Here is a 27,340-nt window from a genome sequence, read left to right as displayed (position 1 = left end):
CTCCCGCCCCGTGCGCTTCCTGGGTGGGGCCGGGGGCGGCTTCAAAACCCCCCGCCGACCCAGCCCGTCCCCGCCGCCGCCGCCCTTCGCGCCCTGGGCCATCTCCCTCCCACCTCCCTCCGCGGATCAGCCAGACAGCGAGGGCCCCGGCCGGGGGCAGGGGGGACGCCCCGTCCGGGGCACCCCCCCGGCTCTGAGCCGCCCGCGGGGCCGGCCACGGCCCGGAGCGGAGGAAGGAGTCGCCGAGGAGCAGCCTGAGGCCCCAGAGTCTGAGACGAGCCGCCGCCGCCCCCGCCACTGCGGGGAGGAGGGGGAGGAGGAGCGGGAGGAGGGACGAGCCGGTCGGGAGAAGAGGAAAAAAACTTTTGAGACTTTTCCGTTGCCGCTGGGAGCCGGAGGCGCGGGGACCTCTTGGCGCGACGCTGCCCCGCGAGGAGGCAGGACTTGGGGACCCCAGACCTCTTCCCTTTGCCGCCGGGGACGCTTGCTCCCTCCCTGCCCCCTACACGGCGTCCCTCAGGCGCCCCCATTCCGGACCAGCCCTCGGGAGTCGCCGACCCGGCCTCCCGTAAAGACTTTTCCTCAGACCTCGGGCGCACCCCCTGCACGCCGCCTTCATCCCCGGCCTGTCTCCTGAGCCCCCGCGCATCCTAGACCCTTTCTCCTCCAGGAGACGGATCTCTCTCCGACCTGCCACAGATCCCCTATTCAAGACCACCCACCTTCTGGTACCAGATCGCGCCCATCTAGGTTATTTCCGTGGGATACTGAGACACCCCCGGTCCAAGCCTCCCCTCCACCACTGCGCCCTTCTCCCTGAGGACCTCAACTTTCCCTCGAGGCCCTCCTACCTTTTCCCGGGAGACCCTCAGCCCCTGCAGGGGCGGGGCCTCCCCACCACACCAGCCCTGTTTGCGCTCTCGGCAGTGCCGGGGGGCGCCGCCTCCCCCATGCCGCCCTCCGGGCTGCGGCTGCTGCCGCTGCTGCTACCGCTGCTGTGGCTACTGGTGCTGACGCTTGGCCGGCCGGCCGCGGGACTATCCACCTGCAAGACTATCGACATGGAGCTGGTGAAGCGGAAGCGCATCGAGGCCATCCGCGGCCAGATCCTGTCCAAGCTGCGGCTCGCCAGCCCCCCGAGCCAGGGGGAGGTGCCGCCCGGCCCGCTGCCTGAGGCCGTGCTCGCCCTGTACAACAGCACCCGCGACCGGGTGGCTGGGGAGAGTGCAGAGCCGGAGCCCGAGCCTGAGGCCGACTACTACGCCAAGGAGGTCACCCGCGTGCTAATGGTGGAAACCCACAACGGTGAGCTCGGAGGGGCAGGGGAGCCGGGAGGGGGGCCCCCAGGGGGCGCCGGAGTGCCGGGGCCACGGGTAGGAAGTGACTGGCAGAAGAAACTGGCTGGAGGAAGCGGACCCCCCGGGGCAAAGGGAACGTGGGATGGTGGGAGGGGGGTGTCCGAAAGAGGATGGCACTGAGCCCCCTACCCCCCAGGTATCTGGTCTTGGAGAGGAGAGATAGCGAAGTGGACCGCTTCTAGAGGGCGACAGAAACATGCGGGGTCGTGGGGGGAGTCCCCTAGAGGGAGAGAAGCAATAGGGGGAGGGTAGAAGGCTCCCTCCTCCAGGACGCGTTGAATGGGGGGTGTCGTGGGGTGCCAGGTGCAGAGAGGGGAGCCTGGTGTGGAGAAGCGAAGACCCCAGCAGTTGGGAAAGGAGAGGCACTGGAGAAAGTTGACCCAGAGCTTGGGGGTCCTGAGGTGGAAAGATTCAAGAAGGACAGAAAAGCTAGATGAAGGCAACCCCAGGGGGTGCCAGGAAAGTGAGAGCGGACCCACTTCCAGAGGCTGCCAGGAACACGCGGGATGCGGGGCTGGGGGAGAGTCGTAGAAAGAGAAACAGAGGTGGGTGTGATAAATGTGGGGAGAAAGGGACGGGAGGTTACTGGAAGGAGGAGGCAAGCGGGAGAGGAGCGGAGACCCGGGAGGGCGACCGGGATGCAGAGGTGTCCTCGGTGTTTCACACAGGGACGTGAGGGACAGAGTGGGGAGCTGGTGAAGCGGAAGCGCTTCCAGCGGAGGAATCGAGCTTCCAGAAGACCTGGAGTCTTGGGTCGTGGGAAGGGCTTTACCGAGAGGGGAGACAAGCGTGGGAAAGGTGGTGTGAGCGGGGCGGAGGAGAGATACCCAGCTCCATCCACGCTGCCAGCAGCGAGCCCCCCCACTCGCCGCAGGATGCAGGGGAATGGGCTGATAGGAGTCCAGCCGCAGGGGAAGTGCTGGGTGGGAGGTGACTCTACAAGACCGAGGTGAGAAAACCAAGCTGGGAGGAGTGAGAAAGCCCCACGTGGGTGCCACGCGCGGGGGGAGGAGCCTGCGCTTCCACCAAGGGGCAGGAAGACCCCGCTGCGCTAAACGCTGGCAGTCTGGACCCCAAAGTCCCAGTTCCTCTCGGGGTGGCTGGGGAAACCCCAGCGTCCGGCGGCCTCACCCTCCTCCCTTCCCTTTCCTTCCCATGCCCCCGGCGGGGGCGGGGATCGCTCGCGGAGCCCGGGGCGAGACGGGGCAGGTCTGGTTCCCGCCCTCCTGGCTGCGGCGCCTCCCGCCCTCCTCACCCCAGCTACGGGCGGGGCTCCCACTCAGCCGGCCCCGTCGGCATCCATGCGAGGACCCAGGCGTCCCGCGTGGTTCACAGCCTTGGGGAAGATCCCTCAGGTTTCACTGACTCTTGGGCGGTGTGGGCTTGCGGGTCCCCGGCCTATTCCTGAGCCAGTTCACGGCTCCAGCCCAATGACGCGCACTCCGCACCCAAGTCTCTCAGCCTTGCCTTATCTTCCGTGGCTTCACCTTTGTTGTAGAGGTTCCTTTAACACTGACACCTCCAATCCTCTTCTCCCCAACAAATGCACATGTGTCTTGCCTCGCACGTGTCTCGCCATCTGCCTCTTTCTTTTCGTCTCCGTTAGTCTCTCTGTCCACGCATGGGTCTCCTGGTTTTTGTCTCTCCGACTATTTTCTCTCCCTTTCTATTTTTCTCCTGCACGGTCCTGTCGCCTCGTCTCTGTCTCTGGCATCTCCCCGCCTCTGCCTCTCTGCATCACCCGCCAACCCTTCCTCTCCCTCCTCTCTCTCTTCCTCCCTATCTGTCTTCCCCAGCCAAGGCTCTGCTTTTCCTTTGGGGTTTGCTGAGTAACCTCCGGGCCAAGAATAGGGCTTATTGGGGCTGGGTGGGGAGGGAGACTGGGGAGGAGGAGGAGGATCGAAGGGGGCCGTAGGGAAGGGGTTTCCTCTGCCTTTCTCACCAGTCTCTTTTCACACCCCCACTATAGGAGGCTGGAAGCAGTTGCCCCAGTTGATCCAGCAGTTCATGGCCTGTTCCCTCATCCCCAACCCCAACCTTTTCCTAAACTAGAAAATACCTTGGTTGGGCGCGGTGGCCCACGCCTGTAATCCCAGCACTTTGGGAGGCCAAGGCGGATGGACCACCTGAAGTCAGGAGTTCGAGACCAGTCTGGCCAACATGGCGAAACCTGGTCTCTACTAAAAATACAAAAATTAGCTGGGCGAGGTGGCAGGCGGCGCCTGTAATCCCAGCTACTTGGAAGGCTGAGGCAGGAGAATTGCTTGAACCTGGGAGGCGGAGGTTGCCGTGAGCCAAGATCGCGCCACTGCACTCCAGCCTGGGCGACAGAGACTCCGTCTCAAAAAAAAAAAAAGAAAAGAAAACACCTTAATTCCTTTTCTCCCCACTACAGCCATTCCTACCCAGAATGAACTTCACTTTCCCTAACCAGCTGGGGAAGGGAGTTAAGGGTGGAAAACTAATAATAAAAAGAAGTAGAAGAATCACTTAGGGGTTAAGAGCACAGTCTTTAGCTGGGTGGGTGTGGTGGCTCATGCCTGTGATCTCAATATATTGGGAGGCTGAGGCGTGAGGATCCCTTGAGCCCAGGAGTTCCAGCCTGCAGTGAACCATGGTTGTGCTACTGCACTTCAGCCTGGGGGACAGAGTGAGACCCTGTCTCTTGGAGAAAAAAAAAAAAAAAAAAAGCACAGTCTCTGGAATGAGACAGCTTGAGTTTGAATCCCAGTCTGCAGCTATGTGACCTTGGGGCAAATTACTTAATATCGGTGCCTCAGTTTCTCCATCTATTAAATGGGTATAATAATAGTATAAGGTTGTGAGGTTTAAATGTCTTCATCTTTGTAAAGTGCTTTAAATAGCATCTGGTAAATAGCGCTGTTTTGTGTTTTTGTTGTTTTTTTTTTGAGACAGAGTCTTACTCTGTCACCCAGGCTGGAGTGCAGTGGTGCAATCTCGGCACACTATAACCTCTGCTTCTCAGGTTCAAGCGATTCTCATGCCTCAACCTCCCAAGTAGCTGGGATTACAGGCGCTTGCCACCACGCCCAGCTAATTTTTCTATTTTTAGTAGAGACAGGGTTTCACCATGTTGGTCAGGCTGGTCTCGATCTCGTGACCTCGTGATCCACCCACCTCGGCCTCCCAAAGTGCTGGGATTACAGGCATGAGCCACCGCGCCCGGCCTAATTTTTGTATTTTTAGTAGAAACGGGGCTTCACCATGTTGGCCAGGCTGGTCTCGAACTCCTGACCTCAGGTAATCCATCTACCTCAGCCTCCCAAAGTGCTGGGATTACAGGTGTGAGCCACTGCGCCCAGCCAGCGCTCTTAGACGTATACATGATTGAGTGACCAGTGTATGCAGAATTGGTGCCACATGGCTTGACCTGGGTTATCTAATTTCCCACTATAATCCTGGAATGGGTTCTAGAGTCACTCTGTCTTGTCTTACACCTGGCTCAGAGAGAGGAATTCACTTGCCCAAGGTTACACAGCACTTAAATTAGGAGAGTCTGGGTGGGAATGTAGGGAGCTTAATGTTATTGCTGTTTTTCAAAGAATAACAGGAAACCGACTTTCAGAAAGAGGGTGTTAACTGCCCGTGGTCACACAGCCGAGAGGCAGCAGAGGCACTATCTGAGTCCAAAGCCTGTGCCCTTGATCCTTACTCTGCATTTTAGGGGCTCTTGCATTTGGGGCAAGGAAGGCTAGAGCAAACAGAGTGGTTCCCCTTGGTGCCAGCCTTAGTCGACTTGACAGATGATGCTACATGAGAGAGGAGTGTGGTTAGGACCCATTTTACAGAGGAGGAAACAAACCCAGGGGGAGAAACCACTTCCTCAAGGTCACACAGCTAAAAAGTATCACAGTTGGGGCTGGGCGCGGTGGCTCACACCTATAATCCCAGCACTTTGGGAGGCCGAGGAGGGTGGATCATGAGGTCAGGCGATCGAGACCATCCTGGCCAACATGGTGAAACCCCATCTCTACTAAAAATACAAAAATTAGCTGGGCATGGTGGCATGTGCCTTTAGTCCCAGCTGCTTGGGAGGCTGAGGCAGGAGAATTGCTTGAACCCTGGAGGCGGAGGTTGCAGTGAGCAGAGATCGCACCACTGCACTCCAAGCCTGGGTGACACAGCGAGACTCCGTCTCAAAAAAAAAAAAAAAAATTTTTTTATTTAAATAAATAAATAAATAAATAAAAGGTATCAGAGACTGACTCCACCCCAGAGCTGTCAGCTCCAAAACTCCTAGACTTGGGAGCACCAGCTCCACTCACCTCTGCCAAACCCCTAATCACCTCCCTTCATTTCTCCCTGCTAGAAATCTATGACAAGTTCAAGCAGAGTACACACAGCATATATATGTTCTTCAACACATCAGAGCTCCGAGAAGCAGTACCTGAACCCGTGTTGCTCTCCCGGGCAGAGCTGCGTCTGCTGAGGCTCAAGTTAAAAGTGGAGCAGCACGTGGAGCTATACCAGGTGAGGACATGAGCCAGAAGGAAGGTCAGGGCATGGGCTGGAGAGGGTGAGCTGTGACCGGGGGTTGGCTGTGGGTCGGCTGGTTACAAGGTCCATCTAGATGGTCCCTGAAGGATAGAGGAATACAAACCATACAATCCTAGAACTCTTTTTTTTTTTTTTTTTGAGACAATGTCTCGCTCTGTTGCCAAGCTAGAGTGCAGTGGTACAACCTCAGCTCACTGCAATCTCTGCCTCCTGGGTTCAAGTGATTCTCCTGCCTCAGCCTCCCAAGTAGCTGGGATTACAGGTGTGCACCACCACGCCCAGCTAATTTTTGTATTTTTAGTAGAGACGGGGTTTTACCATGTTGGCCAGGATGGTCTCGATCTCCTGACCTCGTGATCCACCTGCCTCGGTCTCCCAAAGTGCTCAGATTACAGGCGTGAGCCACTGCGCCTGGCCTTTTTTTTTTTTTTTTTTTTTGAGATGGAGTCTTGCTCTGTCGCCCAGGCTGGAGTACAATGGCGTGATCTCGGCTCACTGCATCACTGCAACCTCCACCTCCTGGGTTCAAGTGATTCTCCTGCCTCAGCCACCCGAGTAGCTGGGATTACAGGCATGTGCCAACACGCTGGGCTAATTTTTGTATTTTTAGTAGAGACGGAGTTTTATCACGTTGGCCAGGCTTGTCTCAAACTCCTGCCCTCAAGTGATTCTCCTGCCTGAGCCTCCCAGAATGCTGGGATTACAGGCGTGAGCCACCGCACCTGGAACCTAGAGCGCTTTTAAATATTCAGATTCTTTGTATCCTAGGATTGTTAAACACTTAGAAGGCTGGAATCTTAGGAGTTGGACTCTTTAAGGACACAGGATTCTTGAAAGTTGGAATCTCTGAAAAGGTTGGGGACTCTAGAATCATTCTGTCCAGTATGACAGCCACTAGTCACATTTAACTTGATTAAAATTTAGATTATTTAAAATTAAATTAAAAATTTAGGGCCAGGCATAGTGGCTCACACCTCTAATCCCAGCACTTTGGGAAGCCGAGGCAGGCAGATTGCTTGAGCCCAGGAGTCCGAGACCAGTCTGGGCAACATGTTGAAACTTCGTCTCTACAAAAAATACTAAAATTAGCCTGTTATGGTGATGCGTACCTCTAGTCTCAGCTACTCAGTAGTCTGAGGTGGGAGGATTGATTGAGCCCAGGAGGTCGAGGCTGTAGTGAACTGTGACTGCGCCACTGCACTCCAGCCTGGGTGATGGAGTGAGACCGTCTCAAAAATATATATATAGGCCGGGCGTGGTGGCTCATGCCTGCAATCCCAGCACTTTGGGAGGCCAGGGTGGGTGGATCACTTGAGGTCAGGAATTCAAGACCAGCCTGGCCAACATGACGAAACTCCATCTCTACTAAAAATACAAAAATTAGCCAGGTGTGGTGGTGGGCGCCTGTAATCTCAGCTACTCAGGAGGCTGAGGTGGGAGAATCGCTTGACCCCAGGAGGTGGAGACTGCAGTGAGCGGAGATCATACCACTGCACTCCAGCCTGGGCAACAGAGAGAGACTCTGTCTCAAAAAATAAAAATGAAAAAGAAATCCTCATTCTCACTGGCCATATTTCTAGTACTCTGTAGTCACATGTGGTTAGCAGCTACTATTTTGGATGTTGCAGATAAAGCACATTTCCAGAAAGTTCTTTAGGACAGCACTGCTCTAGAAGATAGGGGGCTTCCAAGAGGACTGGGGCATCTGGAAGGGCTGGAGGCTCTAGCAGTTTCTGTGAGCTAGAATCCATATCAGAGGGAATGTTAAACTCATAGGATGGTAGATTTCAGACTTTCACAGTGAGAGAACTTTGTCCTATGTTAGCTTGGCTTCTTGGAGTCTGGGGAATTCAGCTTTATTCTGCAGTCCCTGGAGTGGACTATCCAGCCCCAGAAAATTCTTCTTCTTTTTTTTTTTTTTTTTTTGGTGTGTGATGGAGTTTTGCTCCTATTGCCCAGGCTGGAGTGCAATGGCATGACCTTGGCTCACCGCAACCTTTGCTTCCTGGGTTCAAGCGATTCTCCTGCCTCAGCCTCCTGAGTAGCTGGGATTACAGGCATGCACCACCACATCCAGCTAATTTTGTATTTTTAGTAGAGACGGGGTTTCTCCATATTGGTCAGGCTGGTATCGAACTTCTGACCTCTGGTGATCCCCCCCCGCCTCAGCCTCTCAAAGTGCTGGGATTACAGGCCTGAGCGACTGTGCCCGGCCCAGAAAATTACTCTACACAGATGTTGGGTACCTGCAGCATCTAGGTGTGGCATGGCAGACTCTTGGGTTTATAGAACATTAGTCTTCTAAAGCTTCTCAGGCTCATTAAATGTGGAAAACTTGGGATATTATCAAACATTTGAATCACAAAATGACTTTTTTTTTGAGACTCGCTCTGTCACCCTGGCTAGAGTGCAGTGGTGCAATCTCGGCTCACTGCAACCTCTGCGTCTTGGGTTCAAGTGATTCTCCTGCCTCAGCCCCCTGAGTAGCTGGGATTACAGGCATGTGCCACCACGCCTGGCTAATTTTTGTATTTTTAGTAAAGCCGAGGTTTTCTCTATGTTGGCCAGGCTGGTCTTGAACTCCTGACCTCAGGTGATCCACCCGCCTCGGCCTCCCAAAGTGCTGGGATAACAGGTGTGAGCCAGCATGCCCAGCCGGAATCACAAAATGACTTCTAAGTTACTGAGAATTCAGGGTGTCAAATTTGCAGAACCGTATGCTCAGCAAACCCCAGAATGTTTGCAGCAGAATTTTATTGTATTTATTATTTATTTATTTATTATTATTTTTAGATGAAGTATCATCCTGTTGCCCAGGCTGGAGTGCAGTGGCGCGATCTTGGCTCACTGCAGTCTGTGTCTCCCGGGCTCAAGCAATTCTCCTGCCTCAGCCTCCCAAATAGTGGGTACTACAGGCGTGCGCCACCATGCCTGGCTAATTTTTGTATTTTTAGTAGAGATGGGGTTTCACCATGTTGGCCAGGCTGGTCTTGAACTCCTGACCTCAAGTGATCCACCCACCTTGGGCTCCCAAAGTGCTGGGATTACAGGCGTGAGCCACTGCGCCCGGCCCAGAATGTTAGAAGCAGAATTTTAGCATTGTGGGCTGTCCACGCTGAGTGGGGCTTAGCATTTCACCAGTGAGGAAACAGGCCTGGAGAAGGCAAGAAAACACCTTCGGCTGAGCTGTGTGAAGGTGCCTTGACCGCAGCCTGAGCTTTTTCTCCACCCCTCCTCTCACGGGTACTGTGGGGGAAGATGGGTGCCACAGGACCACACAGGTGGCTGGCTGAGAGGGTAGTGCCTGGGAACTTTCTGGAAGCCTGTTTGGGGAAGCAGATGGGGTGAAGGGTTCAGTTAGTATATGTGGGGGCGTGACAGCATCTACCCACTGTCTCTCTCCTGCCTTCATCATCCTCTAGAAATACAGCAACAATTCCTGGCGATACCTCAGCAACCGGCTGCTGGCACCCAGTGACTCGCCGGAGTGGCTGTCTTTTGATGTCACCGGAGTTGTGCGGCAGTGGTTGAGCCACGGAGGTGAGGATTACTTGTGTGTCCCACCCATTTCTCAATGGGGTCCACCCCATTGTTTGTCCTGGGGTCACTTTGCCTAGGACCCCTCTCTGCCCCATACTGGTGTGAAAGTGCTGAGACCTGCCTCCCCTTTGTGGCATGGAAACCCGAGTGACTGGTTAATCCGTTTCCTGAGCACCTCTCTGCCCTGCCCTGTGATGGGTGATGCTAAGGACACAGCAATGACCAAAACAGCCCCATCCTTGCCCTCACAGAGCTCATATAGTCCATTGGCTAGGTAGCTGGGGAATAGACCTGTAAGGCAGTGATGACCCAGAGCGGGTGGGACTGGGATGGGGAGCCCAAAGGAGGTACCTGATCCAGCCCAGAATCAGGGAGGGCTTCCTGGAGGAGGGGCACCATAGCTGATGTTGAAGGGATGAGTAGAATGGTCAGGAAAAGGAGAGGTATAAGAGTATTCTGGGGCTGGGCACGGTGGCTTATGCCTATAACCCCAGCACTTTCGAAGGCCAAGGAGGATGGATCACTGGAGCTCAGGAGTTGAGAGCAGCCTGGGCAACATGGCGAAACCTGGTCTCTACAAAAAAGTACAAAAATTAGCCATGCATGCTGTTGCTTGCCTGTAGTTCCAGCTGCTTGGGAGACTGAGGTGGGAGAATCACCTGAGCCTGGGAGGTCGAGGCTGCAGTGAGCCATAATCACACTACTGCAATCCAGCCTACATGAAAGAGTAAGATCGCATCTCAAAACAAAAAAAAAAAGATTCCAGGCAAAGGGAACAGCCTGTGCAAAGGCCTGGAGGCCAGGGAGAGCCTAACCCATTTGATCTGTCCAGGAGATGATTGTCTCTGTCCGGTTCCTGGCAGGGCCCATGGTGCCCCTATCTCTCTTCCTCACCTCCCTCTCATTTATGCTTTTATTCAGTAATTGCCCACAGGTTCGTGCTGTGTGCCTGGCCCTGTGCTGGGTGGTGTGGGGGACAGTGATAACCAAGACAGCCCTCAGTTCTGCCCTTGTGGGGCCCACAGTCACTTCTGGACACCTAAGAGATCTTGTCAAGGCCCCACCAGGCAGGAATGACCTAGAATAATCGAGGATGGGATGGGGAGGCACCAGCAGGGAGGACAAGGCTGGGACATGCAGGAGGCATGCAGGATGGGGGACGCCCTAAGTGCTGTTGGGAGCCCAGAGAAGGCACCCGGACCCATCTGGGGAGTCTAGGAGGGCTTGCTGGATGAGGGTGATTGTGTGGAGACTCACAGGATAAATAGTAGTTTGGCCACACGAAAAAATAGGGATTGGGGGCCTGGCACGGTGGCTCACGCCTGTAATCCCAGCACTTTGAGAGGCCGAGGTGGGTGGATCACTTGAGATCGGGAGTTCAAGACCAGCCTGACCAACATGGAGAAACCCCGTCTCTACTAAAAATACAAAATTAGCTGGGCGTGGTGGTGCACGTCTGTAATCCCAGCTACTCGGGAGGCTGAGGCAGGAGAATTGCTTGAACCCAGGAGGTGGAAGTTGCGGTGAGCCAAGATCGTGCCATTGCACTCCAGCCTGGGCAACAAGAGTGAAACTCTGTCTCAAAAAAAAAAAAAAAAAAGGAAAAGAAAAAATAGGGATTAGGGAGCAGGTGGGCACTGGGAGGAGTGTCCTGGGCTGTTCGACAAAGGCCTAGAAGGAGCTCATCTGTCTTGGTCAATGCTGAGTCCCAAGCACACAGCCCAGGCTTCGGCACATTGTAGGAGCTTAGAAAACATCATTCACTCATTCATTCAAGAGATTGATGCTGGCTGGGTGCAGTGGCTCATGCCTGTAATCTCGGCACTTTGGGAGGCCAGGGCAGGAGGATTGCTTGAGCCCAGCCTGGGCAACATAGCGAGACCTCTGTCTCTACGGAAAATTTAAAAAGTAGCCGTGTAGGCCAGATGCAGTGGCTCATGCCTGTAATCCCAGCACTTTGGGATGCCAAGGCTGGCGGATCACCTGAGGTCAGGAGTTTGAGACCAGCCTGGCCAGCATGATGAAACCTCATCTCTACTAAAAATACACAAAATTAGCCGGGTGTGGTGGCACACGCCTGTTATCCCAGCTACTTGGGACGCTGAGGCAGGAGAATCACTTGAACCTGGAGGTGGAGGTTGCAGTGAGCCGATAGCACACCACTGAACTCCAGCCTGGGCAACAGAGCCAAAAAAAAAAAAGAGCTGCAGTGAGAGGGCAGAGTGGGGTGGGTGGGGGAGGCAGGAAGGAACCCCCTGGGGTTTGCTCCTTCCTTCCTCTTCCTCCAGAGGCTGGGTGAGCTGCACTCTCAGACTAGCTTCCCTCTCCCCACTCCTACAGGGGAAATTGAGGGCTTTCGCCTTAGTGCCCACTGCTCCTGTGACAGCAAAGATAACACACTGCAAGTGGACATCAACGGTGAGGCCTGCTTCCTTGGCTATGCCCAGCCGTGACGTGTGTGCGTGTGTGTTCCCATCTGCCCCATGCCCCACTTATCTATCCCTCTGAGAGTGTGTGTGTATGTCCCCTATCCCCTGACTCCCACACCAAAGCAGGGTTCACTACCGGCCGCCGAGGTGACCTGGCCACCATTCACGGCATGAACCGGCCTTTCCTGCTTCTCATGGCCACCCCGCTGGAGAGGGCCCAGCATCTGCAAAGCTCCCGGCACCGCCGAGCCCTGGACACCAACTACTGCTTCAGGTGAGCCTTGTAGCCTTGGATGGAGGCCTTCCAGGCTGGGGGCGTGACTGCCATCTGCTGACCAGGTGCTCCAGGTTGGACACCTGGCTGCTGCTGTGCTTGGGCTGAGCATCTGTCTCCTTTAGCTTGGAGGGCTCAGGGGATGAGGTCTGGGTGTAAGAACCCGGAGTCTTGTGCCAGGCGCGGTGGCTTACGCCTGTAATCCCAACATTTTGGGAGGCCGAGGCAGGTGGATCACCTGAGGTGAGGAGTTTGAGACCTGCCTGGCCAACATGGTGAAACCCGTCTCTCCTAAAAATCCAAAAATTAGCCAGGCGTGGTGGTGGGTGCCTATAATCCCAGCTACAAAAAACAAAAAAACAAAAAAAGAACTCTGGAAGTCTTGTAATGTTGGGATCAGATTCCTTTTTGTTTTTTTTTTGAGACAGAGTCTCGCTCTGTCACCCGGGCTGGAGTGCAGTGGCACAATCTCGGCTCACTGCAACCTTTGCCTCCCGGGTTCAAGCGATTCTCCTGTCTCAGCCTCTCCAGTAGCTAGGACTACAGGCACGTGCCACCAAGCCCAGCTAATTTTTTTTTTTTTTTTGAAACAGAGTCTCACACTGTTGCCCAGGCTGGGAGTGCAGTGGCGCTATCTCGGCTCACTGCAAGCTTCGCCTCCCAGGTTCACGCCATTCTCCTGCCTCAGCTTCCTGAGTAGCTGGGACTACAGGCGCCTGCCACCACGCCCGGCTAATTTTTTTGTGTTTTTAGTAGAGACGGGTTTCACCATGTTAGCCAGGATGGTCTCGATCTCCTGACCTCGTGATCTGCCCACCTCGGCCTCCCAAAGTGCTGGGATTACAGGCGTGAGCCAACGCGCCTGGCCTAATTTTTTGTATCTTTAGTAGAGACAGGGTTTCACCGTGTTAGCCAGGATGGTCTTGATCTCCTGACCTCGTGATACGCCTGCTTCCGCCTCCCGAAGTGCTGGGATTACAGGCGTGAGCCACCACGCCCAGCCTTGCTTTCTTGCTGGAGTGTTGGAATCACAGAATGTTAGAAAGTTGAACCCTGCGATTGTTGGAATTCAAAGTTAGAAGGTCACCATCTTGAATCCCTAAATTGTTGGCAGGTTGAGGTTCTAGAATGCTGGGATTCTAGAATGCTAGAATTTGGTGTTAATTACTGAAATGGAGAATGTCGGACTCAAGGAAAGCTGAAATATTGGAATCCTAGAATTTGGGGATTCAAAATGGGAAGATGGCCCATGTGGAATTCCTGCACCACTGGCTAATTGTGGATACCAGTGTTGGCAGACTGGAGTCCTTGAATATTGGGCTTACAGTGGTAGAATTCTGTTTTGAAATATTCACATCCACAAATGTTGGAGTTGGAGAAAGCAGAATGTTGGTATCTCAGCATGTTGGAACTCAGTGTTGGAATGTTAGAATATTAGAATGCTGGGATTTTTTTAATAGAAAGTGGCAGCAGGCTGGGCACGGTGGCTCACGCCTATAATCCCAGCACTTTGGGAGGCTGAGGTGGGCGGATCACCTGAGGTCAGGAGTTCAAGACCAGCCTGGCCAACATGGTGAAACCCCATCTCTATTAAAAATACAAAAATTAGCTGGGTGTGGTGGCTGGCACAGGTACCCAGGCTGGGGCAGGAGAATCACTGGAACCTGGGGGGTAGAGGTTGCAGTGAACCGAGATCATGCCACTGCACTCCAGCCTGGGCAATGATGCGAGACTCCATCTCAAAAATAAATAAATAAATAAATAAATAAATAAATAAATAGAGTGGCAGCTTGAACCTCTTGAGTGATGGCTCAGAACTTTGGAATGTTGGGATGCAATATTGGCATACTGGAATTCAGGAATGCCAAGATCCTCAAAAGTTGCAAAGTAGGAATCCTAGAGAGTTGAAGATGCTGTCAGAATGTTAGAATTGTAAGATGCTGGAATGCTAATACTGCAATCTAAGAAAGCTGAAATGTTGGATTCCTAGAAAGTTGAAATGGAGGCCGGGCGCGGTGGCTCACGCTTGTAATCCCAGCACTTTGGGAGGCCGAGGCGGGCGGATCACGAGGTCAAAAGATCGAGACCATGGTGAAACCGGTGAAACCCCGTCTCTACTAAAAATACAAAAAATTAGCCGGGCGTGGTGGCGGGCGCCTGTAGTCCCAGCTACTCGGAGAGGCTGAGGCAGGAGAATGGCGTGAACCCGGGAGGCGGAGCTTGCAGTGAGCCGAGATTGCGCCACTGCACTCCAGCCTGAGCGACAGAGCAAGACTCCGTCTCAAAAAAAAAAAAAAAAAAAAGAAAGTTGAAATGGAGAGTTAGAATGTTGTAAATTTAGTGATCATCTGACCTTATTCCTCCCTTGTTTAAAATATTTTGGTGGTGTCTCTGGGCTTTGTTACCTGCTGCTTCCCTGCCAGAAAATCAGCCCTGCTCCCAGGGTCCTTCACCACCAGATCTTAGCGCCATCAGCCCAGCAACCCTGTCAATGAACAAATTGAGGTCTTTTTTGAGACAGTCTCACTCTGTTGCCCAGGCTGGAGTGCAGTGGTGTGATCTCAGCTCACTGCAACCTCTGCCTCCCAGGTTCAAGTGATTCTCCTGCCTCAGCCTCCTGAGTAGCTGGGATTACAGGCGTGTGCCACCACACCCGGCAAATTTTTGTTTTTTTTAGTAGAGACTGGGTTTCACCATGTTGGTCAGGCTGGTCTCGAACTCCTGACTTCGTGATCTGCCTGCCTCGGCCTCCCAAAGTGCTGGGATTACAGGCATGAACCACTGCGCCCAGCCACAAATTGAGGTCTTGAGTGCCAACAGCAGCTGACATTACAAAGGGAGACAGCCAGCCATGTGAGCCTCCGTAGGGAGGGACCCAGTGTTGCCTAGGAAGTCTTGGCAAAAAATCAAACCTGAAGGCCAGGTGCGGTGGCTCATGCCTGTAATCCCAGCACTTTGGGAGGCCAAGGCAGGCAGATTGCTTGAGCTTAGGAGTTCAAGACCAGCTTGTGCAACATGTTAAAACCCTGTCTCTGTACAAGAAATACAAAAAACTAGCTGGCTGGGTGGTGTGTGGCTGTAGTCCCAGCTACTTGGGAGGCTGAGGCAGGAGTGCTTGAGCCCAGGAGGTTGTGGCTGCAGCCAGCCAGGATCACGCCACTGCATTTCAGGACACAGCAGGACCCTGTCTCAGGTAAAAAAAAAAAAAAAAATCAAACCTGAATCTGAACAGGACTGTAGATCCTAACAGTTTTCTAGAAAGACAGGAACAGAGGAAATGATCAGCAAAAATCAGACTGCAAGAAACCTCACCCAGTTTCTTCATCAAATACAATGCAAAGAAGGGGAAAGTGTGCACACACACACGTACCCCCATGCAGCCAAAAATTCACATACAACTTTTGACTCCCCAAAAACTTAACTACTAATAGCCTACTGTGGACTGGAATTCTGCTTTATCCATAACATAAACAGTTGATTAATACTTTTTTTTTTTTTTTGGAGATGGAGTCTCTGTCGTTCAGGCTGGAGTGCAGTGGCGTGGTCTCGGCTCACTGCAACTTCTGCCTCCCAGGTTCAAGTGATTGTCTTGCTTTAGCCTCCCGAGTAGCTGGGACCACAGGTGCCCGTCGCCACGCCCAGCTAATTTTTTGTATTTTAGTAGAGACGGGGTTTCACCGTGTTGCCCAAGCTGATCTCGAACTCCTGAGCTCAGGCAATCTGCCCACCTCAGCCTCCCAAAGTGCTAGGATTACAGGCATGAGCTACTGCGCCCGGCCGAATAATACGTATTTTGCATGTTTTATGTATTATGTCCTATATCCTTTTTTTTTTTCTTTAAGATGGAGTTTTGCTGTTGTCACACAGGCTAGAGTGTAATGGCACAATCTCAGCTCACTGCAACCTTCACCTCCCTGGGGTTCAAGCAATTCTCCTGCTTCAGCCTCCTGAGTAGCTGGGATTACAGGCACCTGCCACCATGCCCTGCTAACTTTTGTATTTTTAGTAGAGGTGGGGTTTCACCATGTTGGCCAGGCTGGTCTTGAACTCCTGACCTCAAGTGATCTACCCACCTCGGCCTCCCAAAGTGCTGGGATTGCAGGGGTGAGCCACCGCACCCGGCTGTATTCTTTGTTTTTTTAAGACAGAGTCTAGCTGTGTCGCCCAGGCTGGAGTGCAGTGAAGTGATCTCAGCTCACTGCAACCTCCGCCTCCCAGGTTCAAGCAATTCTCCTGCCTCAGTCTCCCAAGTAACTGGGATTTCAGGCGCCCGCCACCACACCCGAGTAATTTTTGTATTTTTAGTAGAGATGGGGTTTCACCACGTTGGCCAGGCTGGTCTTGAACTCCTGACCTCAGGTGATCCATCAGCCTCGGCTTCCCAAAGTGCCGGCCTTACAGGCTTGAACCACTGCTCCCGGCCTATGCCTGCATTTTTAAAATAAGATAGAGAAAAGAAAATGTCCTTAAGAAAATCATAAGGAAGAGGAAGTATATTTTCCATTCATTGAATGGAAGTGGCTTATCATAAAGGTCTTCATGTTGAGTAGGCTGAGGAGGAGGAAGAAAAGGTGTTGGTCTTGCTGTCTCAGGGCAGAGGTGGAAGAAAAATTCACCTGTAAGTGGTGAATTTTGTAAGTGGACCCATGTAGTTCAAACCCATGTTGTCCAAGGGTCAGTCTATATATAGTTGACCCTGAATATATATACAAAGAGAAAGAGAGATGATTTTGTAGATTTTGAAAAAAGTCCTAAGAGAGGCCAGGCATGGTAGCCCACACCCGTAATCCCAGCACTTTGGGAGGCTGAGGCAAGTGGATCACTTGAAGTCAGGAGTTGGAGACCAGCCTGGCCAACATGGTGAAACCCTGTCTGTACTAAAAATACAAAAATTAGGCCAGGTGTCGTGGCTCACACCTGTAATCCCAGCACTTTGGGAGGCCAAGGAGGGCGGACCACCTGAGGTCAGGAGTTCGTGACCAGTCTGGCCAACGTGGTGAAACCTCCTCTCTACTAAAAATACAAAAATGAGCCAGGCGTGGTGGTGGGCCCTGTAATCTCAGCTACTCTTGAGGCTGAGGCAGGAGAATTGCTTGAACCCAGGAAGTGGAGGTTGCAGTGAGCCGAGATCACGCCATTGCACTCCAGCCTGGGAAACAAGAGCGAGACTCCTGTCTCAAAAAAATAAATAAATAAATAAATAAATAAAAATACAAAAATTAGCAGGGTATGGTGGCAGGCGCCTGTAGTCTTAGCTACTTGGGAGACAGGCAGAAGAATCACCTGAACCTGGGAGGCACAGGTTGCAGTGAGCCGAGATTACACCACTTCACTCCATTCTGGGTGACAGAGTGAGACTCCATCTCAAAAATTAAAAAAGAAAAAAAAAAAAAGAAAAATCCTAAGAGACGTATCAACCAATTGCAATGTGTAGACCTTACTTGAATCTTTATTTACACAGGCTTTAAAAAAAAAAAGATATTTATGAGACAGTTGGGTAACTGTGAACTCTGTCTAGATATTTGATGATATCAAGGAATTGTTAATTTTCTTACATGGTATTGTGACTGTGTTTTAAAGTAGTCTTAATTAGAGATACATTTGAAATATTTATGGATGAAGCAACATGGTGGATTGCATGTGCTTTGAGATAAACCATTGTCGGCTGGGTGCAGTGGCTCACAGCTATGATCCCACCACTTTGGGAGGCCAAGGCAGGAGGATTGCTTGAGCCTAAGAGTTGGAGACCAGCCTGGGCAATATGGTGAAACCCCATCTCCCCCCCAAAAAAAAAAAAAAAAAAAGAAAAGTAGCTGGGCTTGGTGGTGTGTACCTATAGTCCCAGCTACTCAGGAGGCTGAGGTGGGAGGTTGGTTTGAGCCCCAGGAGCTGGAGGCCACAGTGAGCTGCAATTGCACCACTGCACTCCAGCCTGGGTGACAGAGTGAAATCTTGTATCAAAAAAAAAAAAAAAGAGATACTGTTAGTGGATAGGGGTAGAGATGCAATGGAAATTGGCCATGAGTTGATCATTGTTGAAGCTGCTTTTGTGTAAATTTGAAACTTTCCATCCGGACACGGTGGCTTACACCTGTAATCCCAGCACTTTGGAAGGCCAAGGCGGGTGGATCACATGAGGTAAGGAGTTCGAGACCAGCCTGGCCAACATGGTGAAACGCTGCATCTACTAAAAATGCAGAAAAATTAGCCGGGTATGGTGGTGTGTGCCTGTAATCCCAGCTACTCAGGAGGCTGAGCCAGGAGAATTGCTTGAACTTGGGACATGGAGGTTGCAGTGAGCCAAGATCGCATCATTGCACTCCAGCCTGGGGCAACAGAGCAAGACTCCATCTCAAAAAAAAAAAAAACTTTCGTAAGAAAATTTGTTCTTACGGCAGCTCGAACACTACCTCCTTCCTAACCCCTTTCTCCAACATCCAAGGTGGCTGTGAGGCCTCTGGGCCTCCCCTGGGGCCCTAAGTAGATCTTTGACTCAACAAACAGTCTCTGTTGGGTCTTTTATTTAAAAAAAGTTTTGTAGAGACAGGGTCTCACTATGCTCCCCAGGCTGGTCTTAAACTCCTTGGGCTCAAGCGATTCACCGGTCTTGGCTTCCCAAAGTGCTGAGATTACAGGCGTGAGTCACTGCACCTGGCCTAGGTCTTGAGAGACTGGACGGAAGAGGCTTGACAAGGGCAAGGGCTGTGGGTATCCAAGGCCCGGTGCAGGGTAGGCCCTGAATGCGTCCTGAAAAAATGAGTCAGAGGATCACCTAGAGGGCTTGTTCAACACGGACTGTTGTTCCCAGTCCTGCACACAGTTTCTGATTGCAGTGGCCTGGGGTGCCACCTGAGAATCTGCATTTCCCACAGTTCCCAGGTGATGCTGCCGCTGGTCCTGGGAGCCCACGTGGAGAGCTGCTGACTTGGATAACAGTATCACAGATTGTTCAAATCCTAGGATCTCAGAACCCCAGCTAGGGTTGAACTGCACATTAAAGATGATTCTGAGCCAGGTGCAGTGGCTTACGCCTATCCCAGCACTTTGGGAGGCCGAGGTGGGTGGATCACCTGAGGTCAGGAGTTTGAGACCAGCCTGGCCAACATGGTGAAACCCAGCCTCTACTAAAAATACACAAAATTAGCCGGGCATGGTGGCGCATGCCTGTAATCCTAGGTACTTCAGAGGCTGAGGCAGAAGAATTGCTTGAACCCAGGAGACAGAGGTTGCAGTGGGCTGAGATCACACCATCGCACTCCAACCTGGGCAACAGTAGTGAAACTCCATCTCAAAAAAAAAAAAAGATGATTCTGGACACTAGTTCTTCCCCTTTTGTGAGTTCAGAACTTCCTGTGAGAAAGTGAAAGCCAGGACCCTTTTTCCCAGAAATACATGCATACATACACACATGTGCATATGATCTCAGGCACTCAGGGCCCTCCCCAAGCCTGCCTATGATGGCCCCTTGGCCCTCATGTTAACACCTTATTTGATCTAGTAGCTCCTACCTCTGAACAGTTGAGGAAACTGAGGTCCAACCAAATTGGATGGTACAGGCTGAGTTCACAGGGATCTCAGTTTCTTGACTTCCTTCTCAGGCTTCTGTGGCTCTTGGAAAGGCTTTATCTTGCCTCTAGGTTATCTGGTGCCACTTGAAGTTGGGTTCAAGCGATTCTCCTGCCTCAGACTCCCCAGTAGCTGGGATTACAGGTGCCCGCCACCACGTCCAGCTAATTTTTGAATTTTTAGTAAAGACAGAGTCCTCAAGTCTGCCTGCCTTAGCCTCCCAAAGTGCCGGGATGACAGGCGTGAGCCACCGTGCCTGGCTGGCCCCACCAATCTATGAGCAGAGGTTGCAGTGACCCAAGATTGCGCCACTGCACTCCAGCCTGGGTGACGGAGCGAGACTCTGTCTCAAGAAAAAAAGAAAAGGCATTGTCAACTTTTTCTTTTCTTTTCTCTTTTCTTTCTTTTTTCTTTTCTTTTCAAGACAGAGTCTTACCCTGTTGCCCTGGGTGGAGTGCAGTGGCACGATCTTGGCTCACTGCAACCTCTGCTTCTTGGGTTCAAGTGGATTCTTGTGCCTCAGCCTCCTGAGTAGCTGGGCTTACAGACAAGCACCGCCACACCCAGCTAATTTTTGTATTTTTAGTAGAGACGGGGTTTCGCCATGTTGGTCAGGCTGGTCTCAATCTCCTGACCTCAGGTGATCCACCCACCTTGGCCTCCCAAAGTGCTGGGATTACAGGCGTGAGCCACCGCATCCGGCCTCTTTGACAGTTCTAAGAAGTAAAATAAATCAGAAGAAGGCAGGCAGAGAGTAATAGATATTGGGAACTGTTGTTTTTCCTATTCTAATTTAAATTCCTTTATTATGGAAAATCTCAAATGTATACAAAAGCAACGAAGATAATGAACGCCCGTAAACTCTCATCCAGTGTCATCGGTGATTAAGATTTTGCCCCATTTCAAATGCAGACATTTTTATATTTTCTGGCATAACTGCAATACCGTATTGCACTAAATGGAACAGTCACTTGGATATTTTGGAAAGGATGGCTCAGAAAGGTATCTCTGAGGAGGTGATGTTCAGTCATGTAACTGATATTTATTGAGTACCTACTACATTCCAGGCACTGCTTTAGGAGTTAAGGGTCCCTGACTGAAGGACGTTTGAGCTAAGGTTTAAATGAAGTGAAGGGGCCAGGTGTGGTGGCTTATGCCAGTAATCCCAACACTTTGGGAGGCTGAGGCATGTGGATCACTTGAGCCCGAGTTTGACACCAGCCTGAGCAACATAGTGAGACCGTGTCTCTAAAAAGAATAACAAATTAATGCCGGGTGCGGTGGCTCACGCTTGTAATCCCAGCACTTTGGGAGGCCGAGGCGGGCGGATCACGAGGTCAGGAGATCGAGACCACGGTGAAACCCCATCTCTACTAAAAATACAAAAAAATTAGCTGGGCGTGGTGGCGGGCGCCTGTAGTCCCAGCTACTCGGAGAGGCTGAGGCAGGAGAATGGCGTGAACCTGGGAGGCGGAGCTTGCAGTGAGCCGAGATTGCGCCACTGCACTCCAGCCTGGGCGACAGAGCGAGACTCTGTCTCAAAAAAAAAAAAAAATTAAAAAAAAGAAGAAATGAAGTGAAGGAACAAGATAGAGTGGGTATCTGTGGGACTAGCAGCCAGGCAGAGGGAACAGCAGACGCAGGAACCCCGAAATAAGACTGTCTGAGGAACAGACAGGACACCAGTGTGGCTGGAGTGGAGCAGGCGTGAGAGAGGGAGTTGAGATCAGCCAGATTTGGTAGCACCTTCTGGCTCACGGTGAGGACTTGGGCATTTGCCGTGAGATGGAGCCAGGTTCAGAGCAGAAGAGTGACATGACAATTTATAGCATGGCCCTGGAGGGCAGAGATTTCTGTCTCTTTTTTAAAAAAATTGAAAAAAATTGTTTTAGAGACAGGGTCTTGCACTTTGTGGTCCAGGCTGGCATGCGGTGGTGTTATCATAGTTCACTGCAACCTCGAACTCCCCGACTCCAGCGATCCTCCCACCTCATCCTCCCAAAGTGCTGGGATTAAAGGCGTGAGCCACCATGCCTAGCCTATTTCTATCTGTTTCATTTGTCCTCAGTCCGCAGTAGATCCCAGCCCAGCACACAGTAGTAGTTCAATAAACATTTGTTGCACAAATAGAGCAGATCAGTTTACATGGAGCTGTGTTATTTTGTATGTTCCAGGGCGTGGGCATGCCATGATTTATTTGGCCACCCTGTGGATGGTCATCTGGCTTCTTACAGGCTTGTCTTCAGCATTGCATGAGATTATTACGTTGCTCTTAGCACTGGAGGAAGTGCTTAATCTGTGTTAGTGATTATCATGACTACATGTGTTGTTACTAACACAGGGGGTGCAAGGGAGACCCAGATGGAGATAGGGCTGAGGGGGCAACCTAGGGTGACACACGCACCTGGGGAGGAGGGGCACGTAGCTTCTGTGGTGGTAGCCCCTCCCTGCCCCTGACGCGTCTCTCCTGCCTGCAGCTCCACAGAGAAGAACTGCTGTGTGCGGCAGCTGTACATTGACTTCCGCAAGGACCTCGGCTGGAAGTGGATCCATGAGCCCAAGGGCTACCATGCCAACTTCTGCCTTGGGCCCTGCCCCTATATTTGGAGCCTGGACACGCAGTACAGCAAGGTACGTCTGGCCCACCGGGCTAGGAGATGGCCTGGGGGGAGCCAGGACGGAGGAAGAGGAGGGAGAAAGAGAAGTAAAGTCAGAGAGGTGAGTTGGCAGGATGAAGAGAAAGAGAGGGATGGGGTGGGGAAGAGATGGGGAGAGAGGCAGGAAGCTAGAAAGGGGCTCTGAGCAGGGCGCAGAGGGAGAAGAGATGTGAAGACCCACAGAGCTGAAGTAACAGAGGGATGGGGGTGAAGGGGAGAAGAGAGACAGGGAGATGGAAGGAAAAAGGCAGAGAGAAATGGAGAGACAAAATGAGAGAGGCAGATACGGACACAGAGTTAGGCCAAGGAGAGACAAAGACAGATACACAACAAGGCAAGAGGCGAAGATGAGGAGGGGCAGAGACTGAGAAAGGAAATCAGGCGGGCGCGGCAGCTCACGCTGGCAATACCAACGCTTTGGGACGCCGAAGCAGGAGGATCGCTTGAGCCCAGGAGTTCGAGAGTAGCCCGGGCAGCAGAGTGAGATCCCATCTCTACCAAAAAAAAAAAAGCAAAAAAAAAAAAAAGCTAGGAGTGGTGGCGCTTGCCTGTGGTTCGAGCTACTCCGGAGGCTGAGGCAGGAGGATGGCTTGCGCTCAGGAGGTTGGGGCTATACTCCAGCCTGGGTGGCAGAGCGAGACCCAGTCTCAAAACAAAAAGAAAATCAGACAGGTGGGGAGACACAGAATACGATAGGATGTTAGACGATAAGAGAGACCGAATTGGAGATGGGAAGAGGGGGACGGGGATGCGGGGAGAGACGAAGTGAGAGAGGCTGGCGCGGTAGCGGGTGGGGGATGGGGCAGTGGAGGGCCGTCTTCCTCCCTCCAGGAGCATTGAGCCCTGACCCCGCCCGCCGCCCGCAGGTCCTGGCCCTGTACAACCAGCATAACCCGGGCGCCTCGGCGGCGCCGTGCTGCGTGCCGCAGGCGCTGGAGCCGCTGCCCATCGTGTACTACGTGGGCCGCAAGCCCAAGGTGGAGCAGCTGTCCAACATGATCGTGCGCTCCTGCAAGTGCAGCTGAGGTCCCGCCCCGCCCCGCCCCGGCAGGCCCGGCCCCACCCCGCCCCGCCCCGCCCCGCCCCCGCTGCCTTGCCCATGGGGGCTGTATTTAAGGACACCCGTGCCCCAAGCCCACCTGGGGCCCCATTAAAGATGGAGAGAGGGCTGTGGATCTCTGTGTCATTGGGCGCCTGCCTGGGGTCTCCATCCCTGACGTTCCCCCGCTCCCACTCCATCTCTCTCCCTCTCTGCCTCCTCCTGCCTGTCTGCACTATTCCTTTGCCCCCCACCAAGGCACAGGGGACCAGTGGGGACCTGTACTGAGATCTACTGTAGTTAGATCTATTTATTGAGCACCTTGGGCACTGTTGAAGTGCCTTACATTAATGAACTCATTCAGTCACCATAGCAACACTCTGAGATGCAGGGACTCTGATAACACCCATTTTAAAGGTGAGGAAACAAGCCTAGAGAGGTTAAGGGAGGAGTTCCTGCCCACCAGGAACCTGCTTTAGTGGGGGATAGTGAAGAAGACAATAAAAGATAGTAGTTCAGGCCAGGCAGGGTGGCTCACGTCTGTAATCCTAGCACTTTTGGGAGGCGGAGATGGGAGGATTACTTGAATCCAGGCATGTGAGACGAGCCTGGGTAACATAGTGAGACCCTATCTCTACAAAACATTTTTTTTAAATGTACACCTGGCCGGGCGCAGTGGCTGGTTTGAGACCAGCCTGACCAACATGATGAAACCCAGTCTCTACTAAAAATGCAAAAATTAGCCGTGGTGGCGCACGCCTGTAATCTCAGCTACTCAGGAGGCTGAGGCAGGAGAATCGCTTGAACCCGGGAGGTGGAGGTTGCAGTGAGCCGAGATCACGCCACTTCACTCCAGCCTGGGCGACAGAGCGAGACTCCATCTCAAATAAATAAATAAATAAAAATAAAAAATACAAAAAAAAAATTAGTCTGGCATTGTGGTGCACACCTGTAGTCCCAGCTACTCGGGGGGCTGAGGCAGGAGAATCGCGTGAACAGGGGAGGCAGAGGTTGCAGTGAGCCAAAGTCACGCCACTGCACTCCAGCCTGGGCGACAGAGTGAGACTCCATCTCAAAAAAAACAAAAAACTTGCACTCGAGGAAGACAGGAGCCATGGCAGGGTTTGACCTAGGTGCTCAGAGGGTTCGCCGTCTTGCTCATGGTTGGGAGTGGACAGAAGTGTCAGGGTGAGGGTGAGCACAGAGAGACCAGCTGTCCAGGCAAGAAATGGCAGCAGCCACGGGTGGGTCTCCCTCTGCTGTCTCCATTTCTTCCCATCTGCTATGGTCCTGCTCGTGAATTCTTTCCTGCTTCCTCTTTCTCCTGCCTCTCTCAGTTTCTGCTCTTTCTCCCAGGTTTCACTTCCCCACACCCAGTGATTGTCCTGGGAGGAAGGACAGTATGAGTGCTGCGGTTCCTTTGCCTGTGGGCATGAGAGCTGTTGGCAGCACTGGGTCTGGGTGCCAGGGACCTGGGGCCCTCCCAGCTCAGCGTAGGGGTAGAAATGTGGTTACTCCTCTGGCCTCAGGTCCCAAAGCACACAGGGCTGAGGGAGGAGTGGGGAGGCAGGAGTTCACTATGCAAGGACATGCCAACAATGGATAGGTATAGAGATGCGGAGGCCTGGCCCCAAGAGGCAGAGTCACAAGCTAGGACACAGTGACTTGGCTGTAATCGCTGCAGCCCTGTGAGGATGTGGTGCGTGTACACACGCAGACACACTCACACGGGGGGAAACACGGACGGTGCCCCACACTACACAAACATTCACCTCTCAGAGCTGCCGTGGACACACAGAGACTCCTGCAGGGCCCGTAACACATGGGCTGTGTCATTTGGCAGCAGCTGCAGCCCACATATACACAGATGCAAATAGAGAAAGTGTCAGCCCATCACGTAACCACACCCAGCCTCGGAGCCTCACTGGGACACAACACGAGCAGAGACTTCAATAGGGACCTGGCACGACACGGTCATATACAAATATATTCCGTAGGGTCATGGTCGCAACCACCGCACACCAGACACTGATTCAAACAGTGTCATGCACGCACACGCATCACAGCATCAGAGCCCGGACAGGAAATGGATCCCTCAACAGCTACCTCCTCCTCCATGGGGTCACGGTCACAAACAGGTCCAGGGTGCATGTCCACAGTCGGACCTGTCACAGTCCCACCAGACACACCCCACACACAGGTCTGACACGTCACAACCTCACAGACAGCAGGTCGGTCTTACCCACTCAGTCTGACATCCCACACCCTCCGCCACACACGCACAGTTCCAGCCTGGGGAGTCCCACAGGGCCCCACAGATTGCAGCGACCCCGTCACATCACGCCCAGACACACTGTCACACCCAGGGTCCCAGACGGAGCAGACACACCCCCAGGGTGGCAGACGCAGCCCTCACACGCCCAGCCCCAGCTCGTGCCTCGGCCTGAGGACAAGTGCTGGCTGCACACTCGCGGTGTGGTCGGCCTGCCCGACACGCCCTCATGACACACCCCGCCCACCTGCCCCAGGCTGCCGGGCGAGCTGGCACAGCCCCACAGGGCAGGGAGGGGAAACTGTGGGCTCAGCACCTTCCCCTGGCCGCGTGCGCACTGCCCCTGCCCTGCCACCCTGGCACCCAGGCCCGATGGGTGGCTCAGCCCCGTCTGGACAAGTCTGCCCCCGCCTGTGGCCGACCATAGGGGCAGGGCAGGGGGTTTGGGGCTCCCCGCTCCCTCCCCCTGCCCTGCCCCTGCCTCTGCAGGCGACCCGGGGCCACAGAGGGAAGTCGTGGGGGGAGCCTGGGTTCCGGCTGGAGCCCCAGCTTCCTGTCCAGCCCCCGTGGGGCAGGAAGCCGCTGGGGGAGGCCAGCTCAGGCCTTCCTGCCCTCTCCCCCCACCCCCAAGATGCGCCTGGGACCTGGGTCAGCAAGGGGGAGTGGGGAGATTGGGGGGTGAGAAAGCCCCTTCCCCCTCAGTCTCTGGACATGCAGAGTATTTGAGGTTCCAGTGTGGATTTGGATTTGTGTGTTCAGGACCTTATTGTGTGTGTGTGATTCCAAGCTTTGTGGTGTGAGTTGTGCCTGGCATGGGTGTTCTGGGGGCCTGTGTGCTGTTTGGTATGGATGGTCTTTTCTGTGTGTGTCCCCAGCACGTGTTAGCTCCGTGTGTTTGTGGCTGCGCTGCATTTCTGGGGTGTGCATCTGCGTTTTGTATTTCTGCTGGGCAAGCTGTTGTATTTTCTGTGGGTTTTATGCTCTGGCACTGTTTGATTCTGCAAGTCGGCCACGTATCTGGGGCATATTGTGTGTCTGATATTTTCCTCAACACCTTCACTGTTCTTCTGGGTGTAAATTTGTGCATTTTTTAGTGTTAAGTTTGACTTGAAATGTGGTGTTTTCTGCACATGTTAATCATCTGTGGGAATGATGTTTCTCCAGGAGAGGGGAGTGTGTGTGTGTATGTGTGTGTAAGACGGGGTCTTGCTCTGTCGCCCAGACTGGAGTGCAATGGCGCGATCTTGGCTCACTGCAAGCTCCGCCTCCCGGGCTTAAGCGATTCTCCTGCCTCAGCCTCCCGAGTAGATGGGATTACAGGCACCCACAACCATGCCCGGCTAATTTTTGTATTTTTAGTAGAGATGGGGTTTCACCATGTTGGCCAGGCTGGTCTCGAACTCCTGACCTTGTAATCCGCCCACCTCGGCCTCCCAAAGTACTGAGACACAGGCATGAGCCACCGCGCCCGGCCGTGTGTGTGTGTTTCTTACATATGAGGTGGGTGAGTTGTGAGTTGTTTCTGGGTTGCACTGTGATCAGTGCGTGTGTCGCTGGTATTCTGAGCATGTCTGTCTACATGGTGTGCATCCAGCATGCTTTCGGTGGTTCTCGGTGTTTGTGTGTGTGAGGGAGGGCTGTACTTCGGGACTGTGTGTCCCCGTCTCAGGGACTGTGTTCCCAGCCT

General features: G+C 53.0%; 2 protein-coding genes across 3 annotated transcripts in view; one reads left to right on the top strand and one right to left on the bottom strand.

Annotated features, from left to right (window-relative positions):
• The window catches only part of TMEM91 (transmembrane protein 91), a 34,695-nt gene extending 31,650 nt beyond the window's left edge, over positions 1–3,045 (bottom strand). Inside the window, exon 1 of the mRNA XM_030795748.1 lies at positions 2,846–3,045. The gene's annotated coding sequence lies outside the window, so the exon portion shown is untranslated. The remainder of the gene's footprint in view (positions 1–2,845) is intronic.
• TGFB1 (transforming growth factor beta 1) lies at positions 44–23,513 on the top strand. Of its 2 annotated transcripts, XM_003270338.3 has the most exons (7): positions 44–1,305; positions 5,689–5,849; positions 9,299–9,416; positions 11,757–11,834; positions 11,972–12,119; positions 22,163–22,316; positions 23,209–23,513. In XM_003270338.3, exons 1-7 carry the CDS (start codon positions 951–953, stop codon positions 23,365–23,367), a joined length of 1,173 nt encoding a protein of 390 aa, XP_003270386.1. In that variant the 5' UTR covers positions 44–950; the 3' UTR covers positions 23,368–23,513. The 2 variants fall into 2 exon arrangements, with proteins under 2 accessions (XP_003270386.1, XP_030651603.1); XM_030795743.1 differs by lacking the exon at positions 23,209–23,513 and having other exon boundaries at positions 22,163–22,826.
• The last annotated feature ends 3,827 nt before the right edge of the window (positions 23,514–27,340 follow it).

Source organism: Nomascus leucogenys, chromosome 17, assembly GCF_006542625.1.
Source record: "Nomascus leucogenys isolate Asia chromosome 17, Asia_NLE_v1, whole genome shotgun sequence".
Classification (NCBI taxonomy): Eukaryota; Metazoa; Chordata; class Mammalia; order Primates; family Hylobatidae; genus Nomascus; species Nomascus leucogenys.
The sequence above is the reverse complement of the archived record's forward strand: the minus strand, read 5'-3'. Positions and strand labels throughout refer to the sequence as shown.

What these genes read in the sequence shown, in the direction of transcription:
- TGFB1 (XM_030795743.1), top strand. Translation starts at nt 951, where the DNA reads ATGCCGCCCTCCGGGCTGCGGCTGCTGCCGCTGCTGCTACCGCTGCTG. An exon ending in GCAGTGGTTGAGCCACGGAG is followed by an intron (nt 9,417 to 11,756) that starts GTGAGGATTACT and finishes CCACTCCTACAG; the next exon opens with GGGAAATTGAGGGCTTTCGC. An exon ending in ACTGCAAGTGGACATCAACG is followed by an intron (nt 11,835 to 11,971) that starts GTGAGGCCTGCT and finishes ACACCAAAGCAG; the next exon opens with GGTTCACTACCGGCCGCCGA.